The following is a 25,708-nucleotide window of genomic DNA, read 5'->3' as shown; positions in this document are numbered from 1 at the left end:
TAATTTATATGTACTTATATATAAATTAATCATTAGAACAATGCACTTCCTGTATTTCTAAACATATTTTTACATTGTACTTATATTTTTATTTATATATTTAATATAATTACTTTGTGTAATTACATTTATACTTACAGTACACTGTTGTAATCCATCCTTTACACCTTAACCCACCCTTAAACCTACCCATACTGCTAAACCTGTCCATAACTTTACCCGTATAGAACCTCAAAAGTGCCACAAGTGTTGTGCAACACAATTTGACCACAATTACTTATTTTTAATGCACATACTACCTAGTAATCAAAGCAACTTAATATAAAGTGGAACCCTTTTTTTCCAGACCATCGGCAACTATATAATCTGCAAAATACATATAATTCTAAATAAGACATGTAAACTGAATTATTTTAAAAGATAGAACTACACTGATCAAAATTAGCTTGTATGACTGTAAAGAAATACTAAAGAAAATTAAAAGATTAAAAGCAAAACATGACATTATTTAAGAAGAAAATGTTACAATTTGAAATAATATCTTTTCAGCTAAACTGCTACAGTGTGAAATACATTGCACTGAAGTATCTGTAGTACTACTAAAAGGATGTGATGAGAAATCAAACTGATTTGACTCACCACTGCGTTTCTCCACATGTCTTCTGCCAGCATCCCTGAAGGCCACCATGGCTCTGAAATAGGCTCGGAGCACAGCCCAACGGAATGTGGCCACTGGGTCAATACCGATCAACCCACAGATGAAGGCGTTCTTACTGCTCTTGAGGAGTGCGACGATGTCTGGCCGCATGTGGTCCGTGTTCTTCTCCCTGAAGTCCTGGGACAGCGGGTCACACAGACAGTCAGATAACTGGATGTTATTATGCCCAGCTCTAATAGGCAACAATACAGGCTCATCCATTCAATGAAGCCAATGAAACATCAGAGAGGAGAGAGAGTGAGGCCTGCAGAGCTTCATTATGTAACACATGAACAGAGGCTTTATATTGTAAATAAGAGGATCAGCTTCTCATGACTGACAAACTCGGCCAAACTTAACCTGAGTGTACACTGGCTGATTTTATTGTTTTGTTTTTTCTTACTTTCAAGGATTTTGTTTGTTATGTCATGACCTGCAAAATCAAGGAAGGCATGCATAACTATCTATCTATCTATCTATCTATCTATCTATCTATCTATCTATCTATCTATCTATCTATCTATCTATCTATCTATCTATCTATCTATCTATCTATCTATCTATCTATCTATCTATCTATCTATCTATCTATCTATCTATCTATCTATCTATCTATCTATCTATCTATCTATAGATGTGGCTACTGAAAACGCGTGTTTCTTTATGCACAGTGCTGCAATTTGTCACGCACAGTCACGCGCAGTACTGCAGCTGCAAAGGCCGCCTTTTCATAAAAAAAATAAATGCATTTCTGTGCTTTACGCAATATCCACCAGTTGGCGCAAGGGACAACCACTTTTCCATTGACTCAGTTGTCATGCGTGTTTAGATGGATGTATTTGTGTGTAAGAGACCGGGCAAAAGAGTACTCGATTCAGCTCTGTCAATGCCTCGAGTGGTTGGATAATGAAAACATATTTGTATTCACATATGAATACACCAGAAAGACATAAAACTTTACAAATTACGTGTTCACTTTTGTAGGCTCAACATAATTTCATAGATGTAGATAAAATAGCCTAAGCGATATTGAAATCATTTAAAGATATACAAATATCGGATATAATAAATCAAATTAAATAAACCAATATAAAACAAACAAAAGCTATAACAATTTAGGAATATACAGTATAATATAAATGAGTTAAACCGTTTAAAGTCATTTTGAACTTTTTGGCCTAGCTGAAAAACAGATTTTAGATATTTTCTAAAAACAATAAACAATGGAATATATTATAGTTTTATTATTTTATAATATTATTTATAAAGTATGTATAAAGGACTGCAATTAAAATGTGTTGTATGACATCAAACAAGTGTTTATGTTTTTATATAACGTGGTAAAATTTTAAAATGAAATTAATCATCGTGAGAAAGTAATAAAATCGTTTGTTACAACATCAAAACCCATCCCTGCAAAGGTAAAACAAATGATGACGGACAAGTCAAAACAAGTGAACTAGCGGAGTGGGAAGGCATGAAAAATGGAATGGATGTTCTTGGCTGGTGGAAGATAAACAAACAATCCTACCCAAAACATGTTAAAGAGCTAACACTACAATGGATTCAAAAAAATTTTCCTTCACAAAAACATGTTTAACAAAGCATAATCTTGGTGAGTAAAGGGTTTTCAAATTATAACTAAATATTAATTAAATCATAAATTCACAATTTAGACAGAGTATACAGGCTCATATTTTGTCATTATTCCTTTAATAATCAGCTTCACTTTGTATTGTTTTAGACTGAAAAAGGAGCAGTGCTTCTACTCCAAGCTCCTCCCGGGTGTCCGCACCCTATCCATAAAGGGGCACCCTGCCACCCTTCAAAGAAAACTCATTTCGGCCGCTTGTTTCAGAGATCTTGTCCTTTCTGTCATAACTCAAAGCTCATGACCATAGGTGAGAGTAGGAACGTAGATTGACTGGTAAATCAAAAGCTTTGCCTTTCGGCTCAGCTCCACAACGGACCGGTACATCGACCACATTACTGCTTGCCGCTGCACCAATCCAGCTGTCAATCTCACCATCCATCCTTCCCTCACTCGTGAACAAAACCCTGAGATACTTGAACTCCTCCACCTGGGGTAAGGACTTTCCTCAAACCTGGAGATGGCAAACCAACTTTTTCCGGTGGAGCTTTTATAAAAGCTTTTTGAATGTCTCCACTCGTATATATGCCAATTCACCTTTAGCAATTTGGTCCAATTCTTTCAGGTTGGAGGGTCACCTTGTCATCATCATCCTGATGTTTAGCTCAATTAGATTTAAGTTAGGACTTTGGCTGGGCCACTGCAAAACTTCAATATTTTTGTCTGCTAACCATTTCGTCACCACTTTTTCTGTGTGTTTTGGGTCATGTTGTGCTGAAATGTCCACTGGTGCCCAAGTTTCTCTGCAGACTGCCTGAAGTTGTTGTTGAGAATTTTGATGTATTGTTTCTTTTTCATAGTGGAACTTACTGTGACTACGTTCCCTGGTCCACTGACTAAAACACCATATAAGACAGTGGAGATGGTGTTCTAAGGCCCCGTTACATGTTGTATACACGTTGTTGTAGTTTTAAAACAGTGTTATAGAATGAAAATAATCCACATCCATACTGGCGTTTCATCTAGCGTTTCTGAACAGATCTCAGTCCACACTACACTGCTGAAAACGCACATCACGGGACCACACTCTCTGGCAAGCCCTGCAGCGGATGAGCACGTCTGAGCTCAAGGCGGTCAGCAGGTGCTTTGACCACACTGCCCCAGATGAGAGTGTCTGACAGTTCAACAAGGATCTTCCACTGGATTTCATATCACTATAGTTGTTAAACGTGATATTTAAATCATCTTGTCTCCATCTAATAGTCTTTTAAATCTATTGCTTGTTCTCAGGTAACGTGTTTTGGCTGAGCACAAAGATAAGTTAATATATTAATTTATGTAACCGCGTACACAGATTCTGCTTATTTGACTAATTACTTGCATTTATTTCCTCTAATGTACAAACTTATTGCACTTTATACTTTATAATGGCCATTATTGATTATTAAAACTGATATTCAGCAAAAGAGACGGAGTATGTTTCATATTTTTCGAAGAAAACGAAGGGAGGCAGTGATGTTATAGGCTCCGTTTTGTTATAAATATGCATACAGTGAAAATGACAGTCATATAAATATGTAGCTACATGACGCCTCAACATTTTTAGTGTCTGTTAAGTTAATATTAAAGTGAAAATAACCTTATATCCTGTTTTCATTTTATTGTTAAAATAGAGAAACAATGTAGCCAGGGTGATGTGAATGAGGTTATTAAATGCAATGATCCCGTTGAGGATTTACCGACGTGTCCACAGGGGTTTGATTTCCATATCAAACTTGCGAAGTCTTAACTTAAGGAAACCTAACCTAACCCTAATCCACTAGCAGAACCCAGATTCACCAGGATGGCTTTGGTGGTGATCTTCATATTATTTTTTATCGCTCTCATTATCCTCCTGGCCAACAAACGTGTCATTTTTGGCATAATTATTTTTTTAAGAATACTTTTTAATATAGCCACTGGAACTTCAAAACATTTAGATATGGTCTTACAGGACTTTCCTGACTTGTGAGTAGCCACAATGCGCAGCCGCAGGTACTGAGCTCCTTTGTTTTAGCCATGACTGTTCACAAACCAACAGCTTCTGTTTTTCACTTGTTGAGTTGATTACAACAGCTGTTCCCAATGAATCATGGATTAGGATGCTTTGAAACAGCTTAGTACTATTTTGAATGGTTTAGAACTTTGGATTTTCCCATAGACTGTGGCAGTTTGTATGCCCCTTTTTGTTCAAAGGTAAATAAAAGCTGAGAAATGTGAAATACTGTGTGCACAGAAATGCAAGACTGTCTAATAAACTCACCAACTTGCAATAAATAGTTGCAATTTAGAAAAAAAAACACAGCATTCTGTGATGCAACTGAAAAAATTGTGGCTCTTCACTTTTCAATGAATAATACTGTGTAATTCTTGAATGATCAAAATTGCCCCTACAATAGTAAAAACGTGTAACATATAGTTTGTTTTCTATAAAAAAAACAGATCACCATGTTGTTGTCTCTAAAAATGAAGCAACACTACTGAAACATTGGATGTATTTAGTTTTTTACCCATTGCTTGTGATGTTCATGTTTACCATAGAAACATTTCAGCATTTGTCCGATGAACATGTCATTTTTTTGAGTGCATAAATAAAAAATAAAAAAACACAGAACGTAGCATATGTGTGTAGCTGTATTCAGCACTGACCTTCACACCATATTTGACTTTCCCTGCATAGTGTTTAATGATGAAAGCTGGCTCCATCACTGCAGGAAACTCTATGTAGCTGTTTCCCTCATGCTGTCGCTTGAACTTGTCCAGGAGGGTCTGATTGGTGGCCTGTGGAAAACTGAAGCACAGGACAATACAACTTATTAGAGCCATGTTTATATTTTGCTTTCATGAAATAATATGGATATACAGTGCCCTCAACTAATATTGTCATTAATAGTAAACATGAGCACACAAATCTGTGAATATAAAAAAAAAAATTCTGCACTTGAAAAGAACATTTGGTCACACTTATTAATAAGGTTCCATTTTGTACAAATTAATAATACTTGCACAACATTTATTAAGCATAGTTTAGCATTTACTAAGGCGTTCTTAAAATCAAAAGGTGTACTTGCTATAATGAACTGTAAGTTTATGACTTTATTTTTATTAATTGACATTAACAAAGATGAATAAACACTGTAATTGATGTATTACATTGTTTGTTTATGTTAGCAAACTTCTTAAATACCATTAACTAACAAAATCTTGTAAAGTGTAAACATTTTTATTTATTTTACATTCGTATTTTTTTTAAATATTGATTTATTTATTTAATAAAGATGGTTTTTATAAATTGGCTTACATTTCAGTTTAAAAGTCTAAAGCTACCTCTCATCTGACCTGTCTTCACCTGAAATGTGTGATGTTTGATGTGTATTGTCAGAGGGGTCTAATTTCGCTACATGTAAAAGTGTATGTGACAAATAAAAGCTTTCATCATCATCATCATCATAACACTTTAGTTTAAGTAACAATTCAGATTATTTACTCCTGGCTTATTACCTGCCTTTTAATATGCTATGAACAGTTTATTAGCACTTATAAAGTACAATCTTATTTTACATCCCTAAGCCAACCTAAATCCAACTACTACCTTACTAATTACTAATAAGCAGGAAATTAGTAGTTTTTGAGCTAATGTCTTAGTTAATGGTTTTGTTAACCTTAACTTTTCTGATTTTGATTGTAATGCAATAATGTTCACCTTTTGTAAAGCTGCATTAAACAAAAATTATTGAACAAAGCGCTATGCAACTAAACTTGAATTGAATAATAGTGTGAATTGTACATTAAAATAAAGTGTGACCATAAATTGTCATATGTTGTAGTTGCAGTATATTTTTAAGCCAAGTCTAAGACTAGTCATCATTTACGGTAATACGATATTAACTAATGATAAATATCTATGACCTTGGTCTCAAATAAACATTAAATTTGCTCATTATTAATAGTTATATAGTAAGTGGCTGCCAAGTTAGTGTAGGATTAAGAAATCTAACATAGAGTTATTCAGAATAAGACATTAACAAGTACTACACTGTAAAAAATGCTGGGTTTCACACAATAGACTGATTTCACACGGCCACCATTTTAAAAGCGTAGTCGAGGCTGCGGTGGGAAGAAACTCGAAAGAATCGCCTGGATCACAGAGGAAAGTTGTGTATCTGGCTGTATATCTTATCAACGAAGAGAAAGTGACACAAATGTATGATTTCACCACCTTCTGAGTGACCTGAAGGTCCGTTCTAGGTGGATAGTGAAAATAAAAAGGGATATAAATTCAGACCTGATTTTCAGCTACGTTAAGGGAAATGCCACTAGTTAGTTAAAGTTTTCTTTCCCAAACACACGTGTTAGACGTCATTTATAAAACTCAAGTTAATGAACTGACTCTTTCACTACGTTACACTTGCCACGAAACTGACTTTCGGTACTGAAATAAAAAAAAAAAGCTCTGTTGAGCCTGTTCTTAAACATCACTTTATAGCTTTGTGTTCAACAGTGCTCAACAAAAATGACTGTGATTGGCCGTGAAGGTCATCAGTTCACTGCACTTCACTGATGTTTACAGAGTGCAAACACAGACGAGCGGTCCTCTGATGACTTGACTAAACATTGCGGCCTTAAAACGCTCCAGTGTTCGTGTATCCGTGTTTGCACTCGGTGAGGAGCGGTGAACTGATGACCTTCACGGCCAATCACAGTCATTTCTGTTGAGCCCTGGTGAATACTATGGCAAATCAGCTCTGTTTAAGAAGATGTTAGCGGGAAATGGATGCTTTTAAAACTTCAGTACGGGACAGAATTCCTACAGACAACATGTGTATGTGCTTCGGAGGACTGCATTGTTTTCTCACCGGGTTACATAGGCTGAAGCAGTGAAATATTCGACTGTGTTTACCTGGTGTCAGGAACTGAAGCCTAGGTGTATTACTGTAAGTGTATTACTCTTTAAGAGATTGTGATTTTGTTTGATGCCCAATATGCTTTTAATTGATTAAACTTAACTGAATGATATTAAAGTGATGTTTACACCATAACAGCACTTTGAAATCACGGCAACAGCTGGATGTTTGTAGTCCACAGGATGTTGTTGCAATGTTTACAGTGCTGATTCTATACTATCAGGTTTCCTCCCACTGCAGCCTCACTTTCGTTTTTTACAATGGCGGCCGCGTAAAATAAGCATATTATTTTATGTTGTCCCAACACAAATTAATGAAGTTAACTTAATCGTTTTTTTTTTAATTAAGGGAATTGAACATAAAACAAATACTTTAAGTTTTCCCGAAAAAAAACGTGAGAATTGGGTTATTTCAATAAGTAGTTTGAATACGCGGCAAAAGTCATCTTTATGAGTGTAATAAACAGGCAATAAACTAGAAATATTCTACTAATAATCATTCATATACTGAGAATTGGTCCTGAAACTAAAGTGTTATGCCTAATAACCAAACTGAAAAACTTTTGGAGGTCTACGGAGGTCGGAGTGGAGTGGAGTGTTGAAGCGGAAAGTGAAAGTGGTCATAAAGAGCGTGACTGAGATTCTGGAGACAATATATTATAAACCTGTGCAGTTCCTCTGGCCTTGAGAAGAATGAGAGCTGCTGCCAAGACTTCAACAGAAACGCAACTCAGCCGCAGGAACAGGAAGAATGAGACATTAGAGATTTGAGCTATGAAAAACACTGATGTGGAGAGTCAGGTTTCCAGCTATTTTAAGCAGAGACAGTCTTACTTTTTCTTTTCTTGTGCTTTTGTTTTGGACAAAGATAACATTTTTATGTTGCTAAAATCCAAAGTTCATTTATTAATTCAGTTTTAAAGAGGACTTTTTTTTGCAAAAATTACTTTTATAAGGGGTTTAAACAGTTGTGTGGCAACAGCCTGTGAATATAACCAGCTTCTAATGGTAAAGATTTATTTATTTTATTTTTATAATCACACTTCATAAAAACAGTCTGAAGAAGCACTTTGATTTAGATTCTCCCTTTGTACATGTCAATCTCGTCGTTATTAGCATAAGAGGTTAGTCTTGATCTTTGAATCTGCCACTATGCTGACACACACTTTTCAAAAGAGGGCTGGGAGCACAATCTCATTTAAATTTAAAGTGACAGTGACCAAAACGGCACAATTAAGATTAAAAGTGGCAGTTTCAAACAGTTATTAGACATCCTTTGTGTGGTATTTTGAGCTTAAGCTTCACATACACACTCTAGAAACATCACAGACTTATTTTACATCTTGTAAAAAGAGGCCAGATAGGTCTGCTTTAAAGCATTTTTTTATAAAACTAGAAAGTTTTTGATATTTACATATTTAAGTTTAGTTGTATAGAGCTTTTCACAATAATTATTATTTCAAAGCAGCTTTACAAGATGTGCACATTACTGCATTACAATCAAATTTGGAGCATTTAAGGTTACTAATAACTTTACCTAATTAACTGGTAACTAATAGCTGTTAATAGTTAAAGTTATTAGAAATCACATATTTACATAACAAATGGTTTGTTTCACGACAAATAGTTTGTTTATAGAGGAACCCTCTCTGCAGAGTTTCTTCTAGACATTAAAAACAGTGTACTGTGTAAAGGTGGTAAACGTACTTGCACTCTTCATCCAGTAGGTGGAGCAGTGCTGTGGGCTTCTTGCTGATGAGGGTGATGCAGCTGGTGTTATCAATGTAATCAATGTTATGCCAGGTAATGCCTTCTGCCCTGTACTCTTCCTGCAACAAATACAAAACACATTGAAAAATCAGTATTTAATCAGGTTGTTGGGTAACACTACATAGTAACTGCACGCTATGAATCATTTATTACGCATTAGCAAAGTAGTAGCAGTTTATAAATACAGCTACAAATGTTATATTCTTAACTTAAAAGCACATAGTTGAAGTCAGAAATATTAGCCCCCTGTTTATTTTTTTTCCAAATTTCTGTTTAATGGAGAGCGGATTTTTTTCAACACATTTCTAAACATAATAGTTTTAATAACTCATTTCTAATAACTGATTTATTTTATCTTTGCCATGATGACAGTAAATAATATTTGACTAGATATTTTTCAAGACACTTCTATACCGCTTAAAGTGACATTTGAAGGCTTAACTAGGTTAATTAGGTTAACTAGGCATAATAGGGTAATTAGGCAAGTTATTGTTCAATGATGTTTTGTTCTGTAGACTATTGAAAAAATTGCTTACGGGGCTAATAATTTTGACCTTAAAATGTTTTTTAATAATAAAAAAACTGCTTTTATTCTAGCCAAAATAAAACAAATAAGACTTTCTCCAGAATAAAAAATCTTATCAGACATACTGTGAAAAGTTTCCTTGCTCTGTTAAACATAATTTGGGAAATATTTAAAAAAGAAAAAAAGAATCCAAAGGGGGGCTAATAATTCTGACTTCAACTGTATATGGTGTGCGTAATGATTGTTTCATACTTTTATTTTCATTAATCAAAATTGCTCTCATAAGCACAATGTTCTCGGGTTTCTCATAACATGCCGTTTATAAAAATAAGTGCATCTCACAATTGAATTGATGTAATTAGTCTAATCAACTGTGAAAGTAATGTATGCGTGCTTTGTGCATTGACAAGTTCGATTGGCATTTGTGTTATTTCTGTACATCGTAAAATATGTAAAAAAAAAAACAAAACTAGTGTATCTTTTTGTGGCTTATTGCACTTTTAAGCTAGTTATTATGGATTTGTTACATACATAGACTTCAAATTGGTGATGTAAGGATTTTAATGATATATGGCATTTGAAAATACTCAAAACAATGACAGCACAGGATGTAAAAATATTAAAATATACCCGGAATTGATCTAAAGGATGTCTTAAACGGTTAATGATTACTTCTTTACAAAATGAAGTATTGTATCACATCAATACTTAACAAATCAGTTATTTAGGAGTAGTTGGGGATTTTTAAGATCATTCAGAATGAGTAAGTAAATGATTAATAAACTGGTCAAACAAACATTTATATATCTTATATTTCCCGAGTATATAGTAATAGTTACTCTATGTTAATAAAAGCTTTATGAACAAACATTCATACAGTTTTGTGAGCTCATCTAAAGTGAGGACTATCCATGCTTTGTAGATCCATTATAAGTGACAATTATAGGCTCATTTATATTTGAAACTTAAGAAAAAAAGTGACAGGGTGATTCAGGAAAAATGAAACAAAACAAGATACAAAGATACAAAAATAAAACTATCAAATTAAAATTCTATACTTATCTGGTTTTATCTAAAAATAAAATTATTATACAGTTTAAACTGCTGAATAATGCTGAAATGTTTGATAATATTGTTATATTGTTACATTATTAGATTGTTGTTGTTTTATCAACATTTTTTATTATCTATAAAACATTGTATTTTGAAACTTGTGTTATTCAGTAACTTTTAAACTGTATATTGTTTTGACATAATGTCATATTTTTAGACCGCAAATACACTTGTGATGACAGAGTCATTTGATACAATTGTAGTTGAATTTTTGTATCTTGAAATCTTTTTTTTTTTTTTTGTATTTTTAATTGCTCATTAATATTGGTCTTATTTTTTATTAAGTGTCCTTAACTACTATCAGCTTACATCATAATATAAATTCAGCATACCTAATGTGTTCATAATGTATTGCCGAACATTTATAGTGCTCTTAAGGTGGGATACAGGAAGGTTAGGGACAGGTTTGGTGAAATGGGTAGGTTTAAGGGTGGGATAAGGTGTAGGGGATGGTCAACAGTGTAAATAAACATGTAATTACAAAATTAATTATACACATGTATTCAAATGAGTACATGTACAATGTAAAAAGATGTTTTTACACAATAAGTACATTGTAACAAATTATTCAATTATTATATATATTTCAATTATTCAAGTACAAATTAAAATTAATCGAGACCTGAAAGTCTATTTATGTAGAGTTAATAATTAAATGAGTAAGTATTTGCAAATGTTTAATTTTAGATTCATAGTGTGCAGTTATTATGAAGTATTATCATGTTATTTATTTTTTTATTACTGTTCTTGCCATTTCCAGTCTTCTAAAACATGCAGAATCTATCAGAAACTGCTTTTCATTAAAAAACAAATCTAACAAATTGAAACAAAATATTTTGTCTGCCATTTATCATTGTCAGATCTCACAAAACTTGTTAGAACTACATGGGTAATTCTTTCATTATTGGACTGCATCCCAAACAACAAAACAACAGGCCTGAAAAGTGTTTTCATGTTGCTCTAGAGGAGACTTCCTTTCGCCGGCCCGAGGTTCTGTGGTCTTTGCGGTTTAATAATATGAAAGACATTCTTAACATTTTGTAGCTTTTTTTTCATCTCAACTGTTTCCTTGGATCACTGGGAAAGTAAATGAAACAATAAAGGATATAATCCCAGTGGGGTTTTCTACAATCGGTGGAATCTCTCTCCTGTTTGTCCATTAAAAGGCAAAAGTATAAAATCGGCAGAACAAAGCAGATAATCTACGCTTCTCGTTCAACTTCCTGTGTAAGGAAGAGGAAGAAAAGAGAGGATTAGAATTACAAGAAACCTTTTCACTACATACTCTTCATTATAAAAATAGTGTATATAATCCTATTCAAGAAAGATTCATGAAGATTGATGACTCCTTTTCTTAATGAGATTTAAAGGGAAATAATGTTTTAACCTTTGCAAGTACAAGCAATCGTTTGATACTTATACAAAATCTCTGGGTTTGTTCAAATCCAGGACCCAATTTACAGTATAAGCAAATGTAAAAGTAATGTTTGTACTAATAATGAGGGTCAGAAAGAATCTGCAGACCTTCTTTGTAATTTCTGCAAATTTATACAGGAATGAAACCTAACATTTAAATAAAATTAAATGAATAAAAATCAAAATGTTTAAAATTCAAAATTAATAATAATAAATTGCAATTATTTAAGGTTTAAAATCCTATAAGAAGCATTTGTTTGGTAAACAAAGCTACAGCAGATCTCTCATGTAATACATCCACTAAAAGACAGAAAATATTACTTTAAAATTTGTATACATAAACAATCTCCAACATGTATACAGTCTCGGTAGGTCATTAAGGTCATCAGATAAATCATCTCTGTCTGTACCAAGGACCCTGTGTAAGCGGAGAGGGGTCAGGTTTTTGCAGTTATCGCTCCAAAATGCTGGAATATCCCTCCACCTCATTAGACATGCTCCAACTATACTTGTTTTTAAAAATTGTCTGAAAATGCATCTTTGTTCTTTAGCATTTGAGCCTTTTCAGTGTTGAGGGGTTTATTTGTATGCTTTAGTTGTTACTTATGTGTTGTGTGATTTGTTGTTTTAATTATCATTAATGGTGTTCAGCACTTTGGGTTTGGACAACGTGTTGTAAAAATGCACTATATAAATAAACTACTACTACTAAAATATTTGCATATTATTCAATCATAACACTGAATTTTTAATAAAAATTAAATATATTTACACTAGTGCTGTAAAAAAATTTATCACGAATAACTGCATTCAAAGTTTGTTTACATAATGTGTGTACAAGAGTTATTTTATTTAGAAGAGATACTGCTTATTTTGTACTTTTAATATGAAAAGCAGAGAAAAAATGTATTTTGTTTTAGTTATTCATTTTCACTTTTTATAAGAAAAGGGTTACTGTTGGCTTTAGGCAACGTGTGTTGTAATTTCACTTGTTCAACATTGATGTTCAATAAATAATCATGGATAGTAGATGGTGTGTGCTTCCTTCAATTATTTTAAAAATCAAACAACGCACCCTTCATTCAAAATTGAAAATATCTGACTTGTTATATGTGAGCATTTTTACTGTAGAAAACTTGTCAGTGAACTATTAAGGTTAAAAAAACATTAAAAACATATATATATAATGTTTTTTTTTAAATGTTTTATATATGCATTTTATAAAATGACAAAAACTAAAAATGGCTTATTTAATTTTAACTAAATAAAGATTTACAAATAATACAAATTATATATAAATATTTATAAACAGAATAGACACACATTATGTATATAAAAAAAACTATATACATTATTACTCATTTGACAGCACTAATTTACAAACATTTACAATTAATTAAATAAATATATGGAATGATGGGATCAAACAAATACGAATTTCTGCGGTCGCAGATTCCATGTAGATCTACTAATAATGTAAGCCTGAACTAAAGCGCTCTGAAACTTCTGCAACCACATGCACTTTATATTAGTGGATAAGAGAAAAGCACTCAAACAGCCTCCAAATCAAATCAAAACCATTTACGGCATCTCCATAAATGGCACAATGAAAAAAGCACATTAATTGACTAATGAAAGTGTGTGTGGTGTCGGATTTCGCCCCAGCATGGCTGTATTAATGGGCACCAGATATCACAGGCCAGATCACAATGTCAAAAGCTACAATAAAAAAAGAAATTTGATACAGTCAAAAAATAAATAAAAAATATAATTATATGAATATGAATACTGAAAAAATAAGTCAAGCCCTCCTCGTGTGAAATGTTTATTCTTATTCAAGTATTTCCCAAGAGGAAGAACATTTTCACAAAATTTACTATACTATTTTCCTCCTGGAAAAGTCTTATTTATTTTAGTTTGGCTGGAATAATAGCAAATTTATACATTTTAAACAATTTCTAAGGTCAAAAACATTAGCACCACTAACATTTTTTTTCAATTGTCTACAGAACAACCACTGTTGTCCAATAACTTGCGTAGTTAATCTAATTAACTTAGTTAAGCCTTTCAATTGTACTAAGCTGAATACTAGTGTCTTGTATACTATGTATTAGTATACAGTGTATACTATATACTGTATACTATGTACTTGTATACTATGTACTGTCCTCATCACAAAGACAAAATAAATGAGTTTTTAAAAATGAGTCATTAAAATATTGACTTAAGTGAACGTAATATCAACTGAGGGTGAGACGTTTTTGTAATACTCCCCCTTAAGGAATTCCTGAAACTCAAACCAATTTAAGGAGTGAACCGAACATGTTTAGTCAAATATTAACTCATAATCTATGAATCTGCATGTTAAAGCGCACACAAAAACGCCACATTCCATGTTCTGTGTAGATAACCTGGGTATGGTCTATATTAAACATTCAGTATTACCACACAGCATACTTGGCAAAACACTCAGGATGTGAACTCATTCCTGACATCTGAATCCAAGACTTTCCAATCCTTAGAGCAATTAAAGCGTGGAACTTGGCAGATGGAGCAGAATTCCTCTACTTTTATCAAGGAACAAACAGCAAAACTGTTGTGGCGATACTCTCTAGACACTGGAATGCATCCCTACCAAAAACCTATTAATAACATAAATCCACCAACTCTAGTCCTGGGGACGCCCTGTCCTGCACTTTTTCTATGACTGTGTCTGAAATCACCCTCAGAATCACTTTAAATAGTGTCCTATTTGAGGAAACATCCATTTGTAGTGGTGTATGAAACTATAGTGGATGTTCTGAAATGCACGCAATCAATCCCACAACGCACCGCAATAGCGATTATACAACCAATGTAAACTCAATGGATAGAGAATTCCCAAAATGCACTTGGAGAGTTCTGGTTTCAACTCAGTTTTTCAGAATGGGTTTGAGCTTGAACGAATAATACAACCTTTGTACAATAACAAATAATATACTTTTGGAATTTTTTTAAAAAGCTTTTTCTTGTTTTGAAAAAAAAAGAAAGAAATCAGAGGCAAAATGTAACTTCAGGAAAGAGTTTTAAAAAAAACTTAATGTTTTGATTAAAATTGCCACTGAATTGTGTGTTTATGGTGTAGTTTGCTTATAGTCAGTGCTTGATTTGTGAATTGCGAGGTCCCAGAACAGATCAGAATAATGGATCCGGAATGTTACCCAAGGATGGACAGGTGTCGGACACGAAAGTGGGGTGCGGGTGGGGTTTAGTCATCAAAACCCATACGATTTAATTTGTAATGATCATCGCAAAAAAAACAAACCTGTAAAAAGTCAGAACAGCAACAGAAAAGGAATGCTAAAAGTAGGGAACCAGTCTTACAGAAATCTTGGGTTTTAATTTAAGATATAATACATTACAAAATATAATTAGATTATACCACAGTAAGAATAATAAGTAGAGTTTTCACAAATTTGTATTATAGAAGCAAATTTAGATTTGGGCTTCTAAAGTCCCGTTCAACGCCTTTTGCTTGCGTTTTTCTTCGATGTTTAATGCCTCGTAACTAAATAAAGTGCGCCAATGTGATCGCGCAAAATACCTTACGTAAAAGCATAATTTTTAAAGAAACACCTCATGCTCATTTTTTTTGCCACATCAAAACCTTCTCCGCCAACCAGATTGGCACTTTTGTTCATGTGCACGAAACTGCTGAAGTTACAGTACACACCACTTTGAGGCGCTCAAGCGCAAAACTATCAATGTGAGCGCACATTGAAGAAGATGCCCAGAGGCAAATGGCACACTATACACTATGCACTCATGCACTATGTACTTATGCACTTACACACTCAACAGCATAGTACATGTATGTAGTGTCGTCCCAAATGGAACACTAATGTTATTTTACTGAGCAGAAATTTAAACCGTTTCTCTGATGATGTTTGATGGTTGCCAAAACAGCAAAATAAATGACCTAACTACCAAATAATACTTGCCATGTGTATAACTGCATTCCTCACCAGGAGGCGCTATAATCACTCTCGTAGGAGAATTTTGCTTTCACCATCCAAAATAAAAAAAAGTTATCCAACATGAGCACATGATAGCTCTGCCCAACCGCTACGTGAGCAAAGCTGAAGTCGTTGAGTGCGTGAAGTGTCCATCATTACACACTTCATTTTACCGGCTGAATGAGTGCATCATCCGGGTAATTAAAGTGCACTTATTATTTTTTTAGAGTTTTCAGTGTGAATGCACTACTTACACTATTTATACAAAAAAATGGCGTAGAATGGTGCATAAGTATGCGATTTTGGACGCACCTTTTATGAACGTGGAGCATGCCATCCATGCTTGTTCAAAACTTTAACAACAAGCGTGTCAACTTTCTTCTTCTGTGTTACAAGCGGGTGACAGAAGCTTAAAGTTGTGCGCCACCCTGTGCACCGGGGTCTTTCTGTTTTTCATTAAACGCCATCTAACATCAAGGAGTGATTTTGCGTACTCTTCTGCTCGATGGCAGAGAAAAATCGCTTGGGGTTGAATGTGGAAAAACGCCTCGAAAAATGCTGACGATAAATGCAAAGTGTCCCGGCGTGTACGAGCCTTTATTCTATCTTACAAAATAATTTCTTATCTTTATTTAAGATATCTTACATTGTATCTTCAAGTTTGACAATCCATTTTCAGGTCTGTTACCAAGCAACTAATGCCGAGTTCAGAATGCACGATTTTAGCCCAGATTTTTAAGCAAGAAATGGAGAAAAAACTAGTGTATATTTGTCAGGAGCACCCGTGTCTGTTTGACATGTTTGACAAGAAAAATTGCTTATTCCCTTCAAAAGCCAGGTGAGCAAAATAAGTACATTTTCTACCTCACTAAAGGCTTCTTTCTCATTAAATAGTTAATAACAATAGATATATTTCGTGACATTGCGTTGTTTCCATGTCACTTTACCTATGTGTTTGGTTGTGAGACGTTGTTTGCAGACCGAGTTTGCAATTCTTCCTATTGTACAGTCAAGCAGTGTGAAACCCCATTGCAGATCCATCCTGCAGTGTAAACACAGCAGCGACTGTACACTCCCCAAACGATCATGCACTTTTAAATAGTTAAGTTACTTCATTTTGAATATCACCAAAATAAGTAAGGCATTATTTGTTTGTGTCTGTAATACTGGTTGTAGTTCCTGAGCTAACTGTAATATTATTTTGCGCAGCTTTCTGTAATTACTAAAGAGTTTTAGCATCTAACATATCTTCCGGGTAATTGAACTATTTTAAGAGTATTTTAACTATTAATCATCCTCATTCATTTTCAATCATCAATAATTGCAATGCTATTGCTGGACAGCACAATTATATTAGCTTTTCTTCAATTTCTTTCAAATAGTGTTATGTTAACTATTTTTTTAATTAGAACAGCTGTCAGGTTTCCTTAAAGGTTAGACTTTTTGTCAAGAGAGAATGTTTCTGTAATACCACATTCATTCCTAACTATAGTTAAATGTCTTGTATAGTGCTTTGAAATGTGCTTTTTTATTGGATGTTTGACATAATCTTTACTGAAACATGAAGAGAGGGTGAGACAGATAAGCCCCTCCCCTTAAAAAAAACAGCCAATAGTATTTTGTTTCATCGCAGCTCTGCCAATGAGAGTGTTTGAGCTCAAGTGCATCAAATGAAAAGCAAACAAGAAGAAGTGGGTGGGGCATGACAGATGCTAGAGAGCATTTGATTGGTCAAGATTTGATGATAAACTGAAGTATGAGGTGACTTGAAAAAAAAAACTGCAAGCATTGTATGTTTATATCAGTTTCGTATCTACATTCATTCATTTTCCTTCAACTAAGACACTTTAAGCAACAGAATGAACCACCAATTTATCCAGATTATGTTTTACACAGCGGATGCTTTTCCAGTTGCAACCCAGTACTGGGAAACACCCATATACAGTACTCTCACATGCACACACATATACTAAGGCCAATTTAGTTTATTCAATTAACCTATAGCGAATGTCTGTGGAATATGGGGAAAACACGGGGAGAACATGCATACTTCATCCAGAAATACCAACTGACCCAGTTGGGACTTGAACCAGTGACCTTCTAGCTGTGAGGCAACAGTGCTAACCACTGAGCCACCGTGACGCCCAGTTTTATATCTTCTAAATGAAATTTTTAATCTAAATGCACTGATTTGTAGCACACTCTCTTAAAGATATCCTAAAATCTAACATGCTGATAGTAACATCTAACAAACTTTAGTTTCATGGGACTTTTAAGAGTTAACACTCTTCGAAAATGCTGTTCTGTCATAGCTTTTGTCCTAAATGTGGTCCTAACTGAAATTACCATGGTTACCAAACATACAGGATAAAAAGTAAAGTTATGATTTTTCTGTAATACTCGCCCAGGTTGACGATAACATACAGGTTGGCCAAAAGTGCACCACTGCAGTGCTCTGTTAGCAGTGCCATATATTTTAATGGCAGTTGCTAGGCTAGTGCAGCACCTAAAAGATGTACTCTATTTGAATATCACCATTGTTTGTTAGGGATACTCGGTTTTGCATTTATGAGCCAATAAATTGAGTTGGCCTAATCGTGGCGTCATGGGAAAATGGTCATGACAACACAAAAAAATGCTCAAACAGTAACTAACAATTTCTCAAACTTAACAGATGAGCAATGTTAACCATGTTCAGAATTCAGGGCTCATTTGTCAACAGAAGCCGAAATGAAGCGCTAAAGCCGTTATTATTTGCACATCTGCATAAAGCAACACTTCCTGGACAATGTGTGACTTATGCGGATAAATGTACCTTGTGCAAGCAAATCTGTCAAAGCGAGTTCATCAAATCTGGACACCGGACTGACTAGAAACTTAAACTAACAAACCCTCTTTGAGCAAACATATACTTTGAGGTGCGTCACAAAGGCACGGCTTTGACAGGCTGTCATTACAGTGATTGCTTGCCTCTTTAGTCATCCTAAGAGAACGACCTCATTGAGAAAACACACAGTATTATTACGACGCTGCAATTCTTTGTCTGGGGTTGGAGTAAAGCAACTTTTTTTATTGTCTCATTACCAAACGGTTTATTTTGTTTATGACTGCAACTATCAATGACAGTCTACCTCACATGATCATACAGTACATCCATCAGGCCAATATATTAGTAAAGATAAGAGTTTTTTTATTAATAAACAGATCAGCTATAAGAAAGGGTACATTTTTTTATATTAATAAAAAAATAAGTTTCTGATATTCTGCTCCTTAGACTTATTAAAGAGATAGTTCACCCAAATTCTGTTATTTACTCACTGTTCCCCAATTCTGTTTTCCCCAAATTTCTTTCTTCCGTTGAAGGCAAAAGAAGATATTTTGAAGAATGCTGAAAACCAGTAACCATTGACTTACATGGTATTTGTTTTTCCTATGATGAATGTCAATGGTTACAGCTTTATTACAACGGCTGCACAATATTTTGTTCCAGCATCGATTTTGCAATGCGTAAATCTGCAATATTCAGATCGCAGGATTTGTCATATTGGGTTTACAGTGAATCAGCACCATCTCACAGAGGAGAACGTGATTTTTTGGGGTCATCACAAAGTTTAACCCTGATAATAAAGTGAAAGATTTTTACTTGGATGTGTTTTTAAGACCTGTGACGGTGTAAGATTTAAGCAAACTTAAACTGAGGGGTTATATAAGGTATACACTATCTGAAAAAACTCTTGCCGCCTATCCAAGTTTTAGAAACAACAAATAATAACTTGACTTCTAATTGATCATTTAGTATCAGAAGTGGCTTATATGAAAGGTAAAGGCGTCTAGATTACGCTTATATTACCTAAATAAAATATGATCATGCCTTGATTTTTAATTCTTTAATTAGGACAGTAAGGTCTGACTTTACTTTGACAAAAGTCTTGTTACTTAACAGAAATAATGTACAGTATAGAATATAAAGTCATGGTGCAGTGGAAAAAGAATGAATATTGTATATGACTCCCATGAGCTTGGAGGACTGCATCCATACATCTCTGCAATGACTCAAATAACTTATTAATAAAGTCATCTGGAATGGCAAAGAAAGTGCTCTTGCAGGACTCCCAAAGTTCACTAAGTATTGAGCAAGTCTGGAGTAAGATGAAGCAGAAGGCATTGAAGATGAATCCAAAGAATCTTGATGACTTGACTTTGACTTAATAAAGTCAAAGTCAAGTCATCAAGATTCTTTGGATTCATCTTCAATGCCTTCTGCTTCATCTTACTCCAGACATGCTCAATAATGTTCATGTCTGGTGACTGGGCTGGCCAATCCTGGAGCAGCTTGACCTTCTTTGCTTTCAGGAACTTTGATGTGGAGGCTGATGTTTGAGAAGTAGCGCTATTCTGCTGAAGAATTTGCCCTCTCCTGTGGTTTGTAATGTAATGTGCTGCACAAATGTCTTGATCCCTCAGGTTGTTGATGTTGCCATGCACTCTGCAGATCTCTTGCATGCCCCCATATTAAATGTAACCCCAAACCATGATTTTTTTTCTTCATCAAACTTGACTGATTTCTATGAGAATCTTGGGTCCATGCGGGTTCCAATAGGTCTTTTGCAGTATTTGTGATGATTGACATGCAGTTAAACAGATGATTCATCGGGAACAATCTACCGTCTGCCACTTTTCCAAATGATCAACTAGAAGTCAAGTTATTATTTGTTGCTCTTACAACTGGGATAGACGGACAAGGCTTTTGTTAAGTAGTGTATAAACTAAATTAACTGTATTTAGTTATTTATACAAATAAAGACTCTCTACTATACAATGTTATTTTATATATTATTATTGGATTTCTCTACCTCAATACAGTTAGATTCTACAGAAAACCATCAAATTAACTTGTATCTGTTCAACTGTATTGGATTTTATGCAGATATTCCTCTACAAAACAACTCCAATCAATGTAAATTGATTAATTAATTCCAAATAGAGTTTTAAGTATCACTATGAGTATCGTGTGAAATGATATTCATATATCACTTTTTGTCCAATATCATGCAGCCTTATTTCTAACACTCTTCAAATGTTCAACAGAAAAAAAGAAACTCATAAAAGCATGAAAACACTTGTAAATAGCGAGTACATTTTCATTTTTGAGAGAACTATTCCTTTAAATGTAAGCCGAAAGCAAGCGCATGTAATGAAAAGCACATGTCCCTACACGTTTGATTACAAAACATATATCCTGGCTTGTTTCAATCATAAATTCATGCACTTCAACGGTCAAACGTATAGATGACCAACCGATATTCAGTCAAGCATTATGTGGTTGCTCTTTTGATTCTGTGTGCAGTCAAAACAACTTGAGTCATAATAGCAGCCAATAAATCTGATATTAGGCTATAATCTTGAGCTGTGTGCGGGGAGAGAGGCTGATGGTTATCTCTGGGTCCAGCTGTAAGTGAAAGGAAAAACAAAATTACCTGTTCCAGCTTGAAAATATGCTGGTTGAAATAGTGCTGAAGTCTCTCGTTGGCGAAGTTGATGCAGAATTGCTCGAAGCTGTTGTTTTCGTAGTCCTCGAAGCCAAAGATATCGAGGACCCCGATGGACAGGATCTGAAAAGGTGATGATATAAAGTATGTTTTTGGAGTAATTTTGGCAATAACAAACAGTTGGACAGAGTTCTACATTGATGTGTTATTGTGCAACAAGTTTATTATAAATATGTCTATGGTTTACTTTTTTTAGGATACACATTTTTCATTTTATTTATTTATTTTTATTTTAAGTCAGCCAGCCCCAGAGCTTCTGGTGAACTATCTTTCCATTATAAAATCACCACTTTGAAGGTTTGATTTCTTTAAAAATCAGTGATCTTCACTGCCTGACAGATATACAATACGAAGTGGGTCTCAAATCGGACAAGAAGCACTGCATTAAATTCCATTTTCCCCTGGCATGGCTTTAAAATATGACAATTTATTTTACCCCAGTATTTTCAATAGAGTTTCTGTGCTAACCTGCTGCTACTGACAGCCCTAGTGCTTACATAGTCTTTCATCTCGTTATACGCATAACCACCAAATAAATGAATGCTTAAGTCTATTTAACTGAATGTATTACAACATCAGTGCTGTAAAATGAACCTTAAGAAATTGAAAATAGTCACATTAAGCCAGAAGTTTATCATTGGCTGAAAAACACTGGCTGTTCATATAGCCCATTACAGCGGTTTACAGGGTCGAAAAATAACCCTTATAAAGCCCTGGACGCAATTAAAAGAGCAAAGGTTTTGATTTAATTATGTCTGATTATAGCCTGGGGGCCTGTCTGTGAACTTTTGAGTTTATTTAGGAAACATTTAATTTTTTATTCAAATGCATCAATTGTGTTACCATTACGCCTGTAACCCACACTCCTCTGGCATCTTTGACCTGTATAAATGGAGTGTTTTGAAAATGCTTACAAGCCCGTTTTGGTTAGGAAATGCTGATGCTCTGTTTCAGTACAGATGAAATGCTAACTTTTGGAAACGGAGGCACGGCAATCCACAATCGCTCTCTGACTGGTCTTATGCAAAATTGCATATCTTTCCCTGATTTGTCAAGCCCCTCTCATATGAGCATTATAAAAAAAGTATGTATACCGGCATACTTTTTTGGGCTGTATAATGTAGACAAAGATGGTTCTGATAAAAAGCAATAAAAACACCAGTCTAAACAGGGAGTGTTTTCATTCTAAAAGGCCGTTTTTAAAAGAAATTGCGCTAGTGTAAACAGCACCTTAGATTTGTGTCATTCTTGATCTTGTTTTTTTTTTTTACATAACCTTCTGTGTTTGCAGCAAATGAGTTCAGCAAACAACATGTGCAAACATTCTCTACAAGGAATGTTTCTGAGAGTGAATGAGCATTCTGTAACATGCAAAAACAACAACAACAAAAAAACCTAAACCAATGGTCTCAAACTGGTAGAGTTGGAGGTGGTTGGAGCAAAACTGTGCAGAGCTGCAGGCCTCCAGGAATTGAGTTGGAGACCTATGCCCTAAACATTAGAATTTGGGGATTTTTAACAAATAAGTAGCTTTTCCACCTAAATTTGTTCTATAGATTAACATTTATAATAAACTGGGTGTCAAAATATGAATATACAGTAATATATTTTGACTGGTATATTTATAAAATAATAAGTGGAAATCTCATTATTGTTTTTTGGGGGGTGTTTTCAGTATTACAGCATGGTATCTACATAATTAGTAATCCAATAAATATTAAGTAGTAAAACGTGTTTTTATCATTATTATTACCATCATCATTGGCAAAAACAAAAAAAACTATTAGATTTGTTTTTTCAAACCACTCAGCCCTAAACATACAGTAATTGTAGCACTTGAACTGCCTGTTTTTAAATAAAGGAAAAAAAATATGGCTTCATGACTGGTAAAAAAAAATGCAATTACATTTTGCATTTGCAACAGGCTGCTTTTCACTTGTTTTTCTCTATTAAATAGAAAGCTCACCTACAATGAAAATGTACTCACTATTTACTCACCCTCAAGTGGTTCCAAACTTTTTTTAGTTTCTTTGTCCGGTTGAACACAAAAGAAGATACTTTGAAGAATGTTTGAAACCTGTAACTTCCAAAGTAGGTAAAACAAAAACTATGGAGGTCAACGGTTACACGATTCCAAAATTTTTTTAAATACTTTTTGTGTTCACCAGACCAAAGAAACTTAAAAAGGCTTGTGACAAGAGTAAATGATGACAGAATTTTCAATTGTGGGTGAACTACCCCTTTAATGAACCAAAATACCCCGAGATTCTGTTTTATGCAATCTGCTAAAGTAACTAAAATAAATACTACATTGGTTCTTCATAAGGTAAACACCTCAACACAGAAGTAAATAATCTGAAGAATGCTGGAAACTGGCTGTCATTGACTTTAATAGTGTTTTCCCCTATGTATGCCAAAGGCTGCATGACTTTCTTTTGTGTCCAGCAGAATAAAGAAACCTCTGTAACCACCTGAAGATGAGGAAATGGTGTATAAATGCAATTACTTCTCTTTAAAAAGTGTTTCTGAATGCAACAAGCTATTTTATCAAGCAAACACATTTAGCCATAAATGTCTGTGTTCACACACTGTATTTCAAGCTGGTCTCTAACGTAACACTCTGCAGAAATCTCCTAGCGAATTTTACATAACAGCAGGGGCCCTGTCAGTGTGGCTGAATATATCCCATTACATAATGTCTCCATCCATAATTTAGAGATTAAAGCAGCGCGAGCCACAGAAAAACAGGGCGCGTCTCTGTCAGATGGACTCATATTCCTGCTGCGTAATGTAATTGCTGTCAGGTGACTCACTAGGGTTCCACTGCCATGCATGAAGCAAACGCCCCTGCTAGCATCCAGCACTTCTCCTTCCTATTCTCTGGGATTTATCGCTACAGAATTGACGTTACCTTGGCTGACTCCTCCAAGTCCCTTTGGTTGAGCAAGGCGTGATTTATCCTGAACACAATCCAGTCAAAAAGGGCACTGTAGAGTGACTTTGCCATAGAGTCCCTTACTGTCCCAGCCTGCAAGATCAAAATAAAAATTTATCATCAAAACTAAGAAACAGAAACATCACAAAAACATTAAACTTTGTGTTCTTTGACGTGACCTTCATTTAATGGTTGAGGTTTGCCTGCACATTTCAAATGTGACTGCTGGCTGCGTTTACACCACAGATCTTGATGGTCGATTCTGACTGTATCCATTAATTTATTTTTTGACATACATCCTTCTTTAAATGTGACTCGTATCCAATGTCTGCATTGATTTAATGTCTGATGATTTAATCCGTTTGCTGGGAAAAATGTTTAGTGCAAAATAAATGCAGTCAAGACATTGATCATGGTTTGTACTGCTTAAACTTGAACAATAACAGATATATTAAGTGTAAAAGTAATGCATACATTGTCCGCACACAGTACACCGAATAACAATTCATGGTTATTTCATAACAACATAACGCACGAATAACAGAGGCTATAGACTAACTCTTTGTCAGAGTCCTGTTGAGAAGCAGGCTGAATAAAATTAACTTTAAGTCAGAAATTGCCAGCGGTATGAATAACTTCGGGCTTGACTGTATAGATATGGGTATAAATATAAATACAGATATATAAGGGAGCCCTAGTATATACAGTATAGCATCCTTAATCACTGTGTTATTCCTCTTTGTCAACACTACTGCCAAGCATATTTTTTGACAAGTTGATTTGTTATAGCTTATGACAGAAAAGTTTTAATCTTGATATTTCCTTTTAATTTAGGATTTTTTTAAACCAGTAGGCATTAAAATGTTCTACATGACAATATAAAAGCGTTCACTGTTTCAAAGCGAAAGCTTCCGAGTTGACATCATTTGCTACTGTTTTCAATGGTGTGCAACTCGCATTGACAGGTAAAATTCTGATCTTACACTGCAGAAACGAGGACACATATCCAATTAAATAAAAATTCAAGTCAGTACAAGGAAATGAGTCATTTATAATAATAATGCAGTGTAAAAATGCAGCCAGAGAGACCTACTACTGTAAGCAGAATATGAAGTTTAGGAAGTCAGTGGTCCACTGTTGTAAGTTGGTCTAAATATTTTAGGTGGAACTAATT

The 25,708-nt window shown here is 34.4% G+C and overlaps 1 protein-coding gene across 7 annotated transcripts in view; it reads right to left on the bottom strand.

Annotated features, from left to right (window-relative positions):
- myo9aa (myosin IXAa) overlaps positions 1-25,708 on the bottom strand; it is a 258,992-nt gene that overhangs the window by 68,270 nt on the left and 165,014 nt on the right. For all 7 annotated transcript variants that reach the window (XM_056462171.1, XM_056462177.1, XM_056462176.1 and 4 more), the window contains 5 exons: positions 24,511-24,627; positions 21,528-21,662; positions 8,938-9,059; positions 4,977-5,118; positions 640-835 (listed from right to left, as the gene is read on the bottom strand). In XM_056462171.1, coding sequence (XP_056318146.1) covers positions 640-835; positions 4,977-5,118; positions 8,938-9,059; positions 21,528-21,662; positions 24,511-24,627 — 712 coding nt within the window. The remainder of the gene's footprint in view (positions 1-639; positions 836-4,976; positions 5,119-8,937; positions 9,060-21,527; positions 21,663-24,510; positions 24,628-25,708) is intronic.

The sequence above is a fragment of the Danio aesculapii genome, chromosome 7 (assembly GCF_903798145.1).
Source record: "Danio aesculapii chromosome 7, fDanAes4.1, whole genome shotgun sequence".
Taxonomy (NCBI): Eukaryota; Metazoa; Chordata; class Actinopteri; order Cypriniformes; family Danionidae; genus Danio; species Danio aesculapii.
This window is presented reverse-complemented; position numbering and strand designations above follow the sequence as displayed.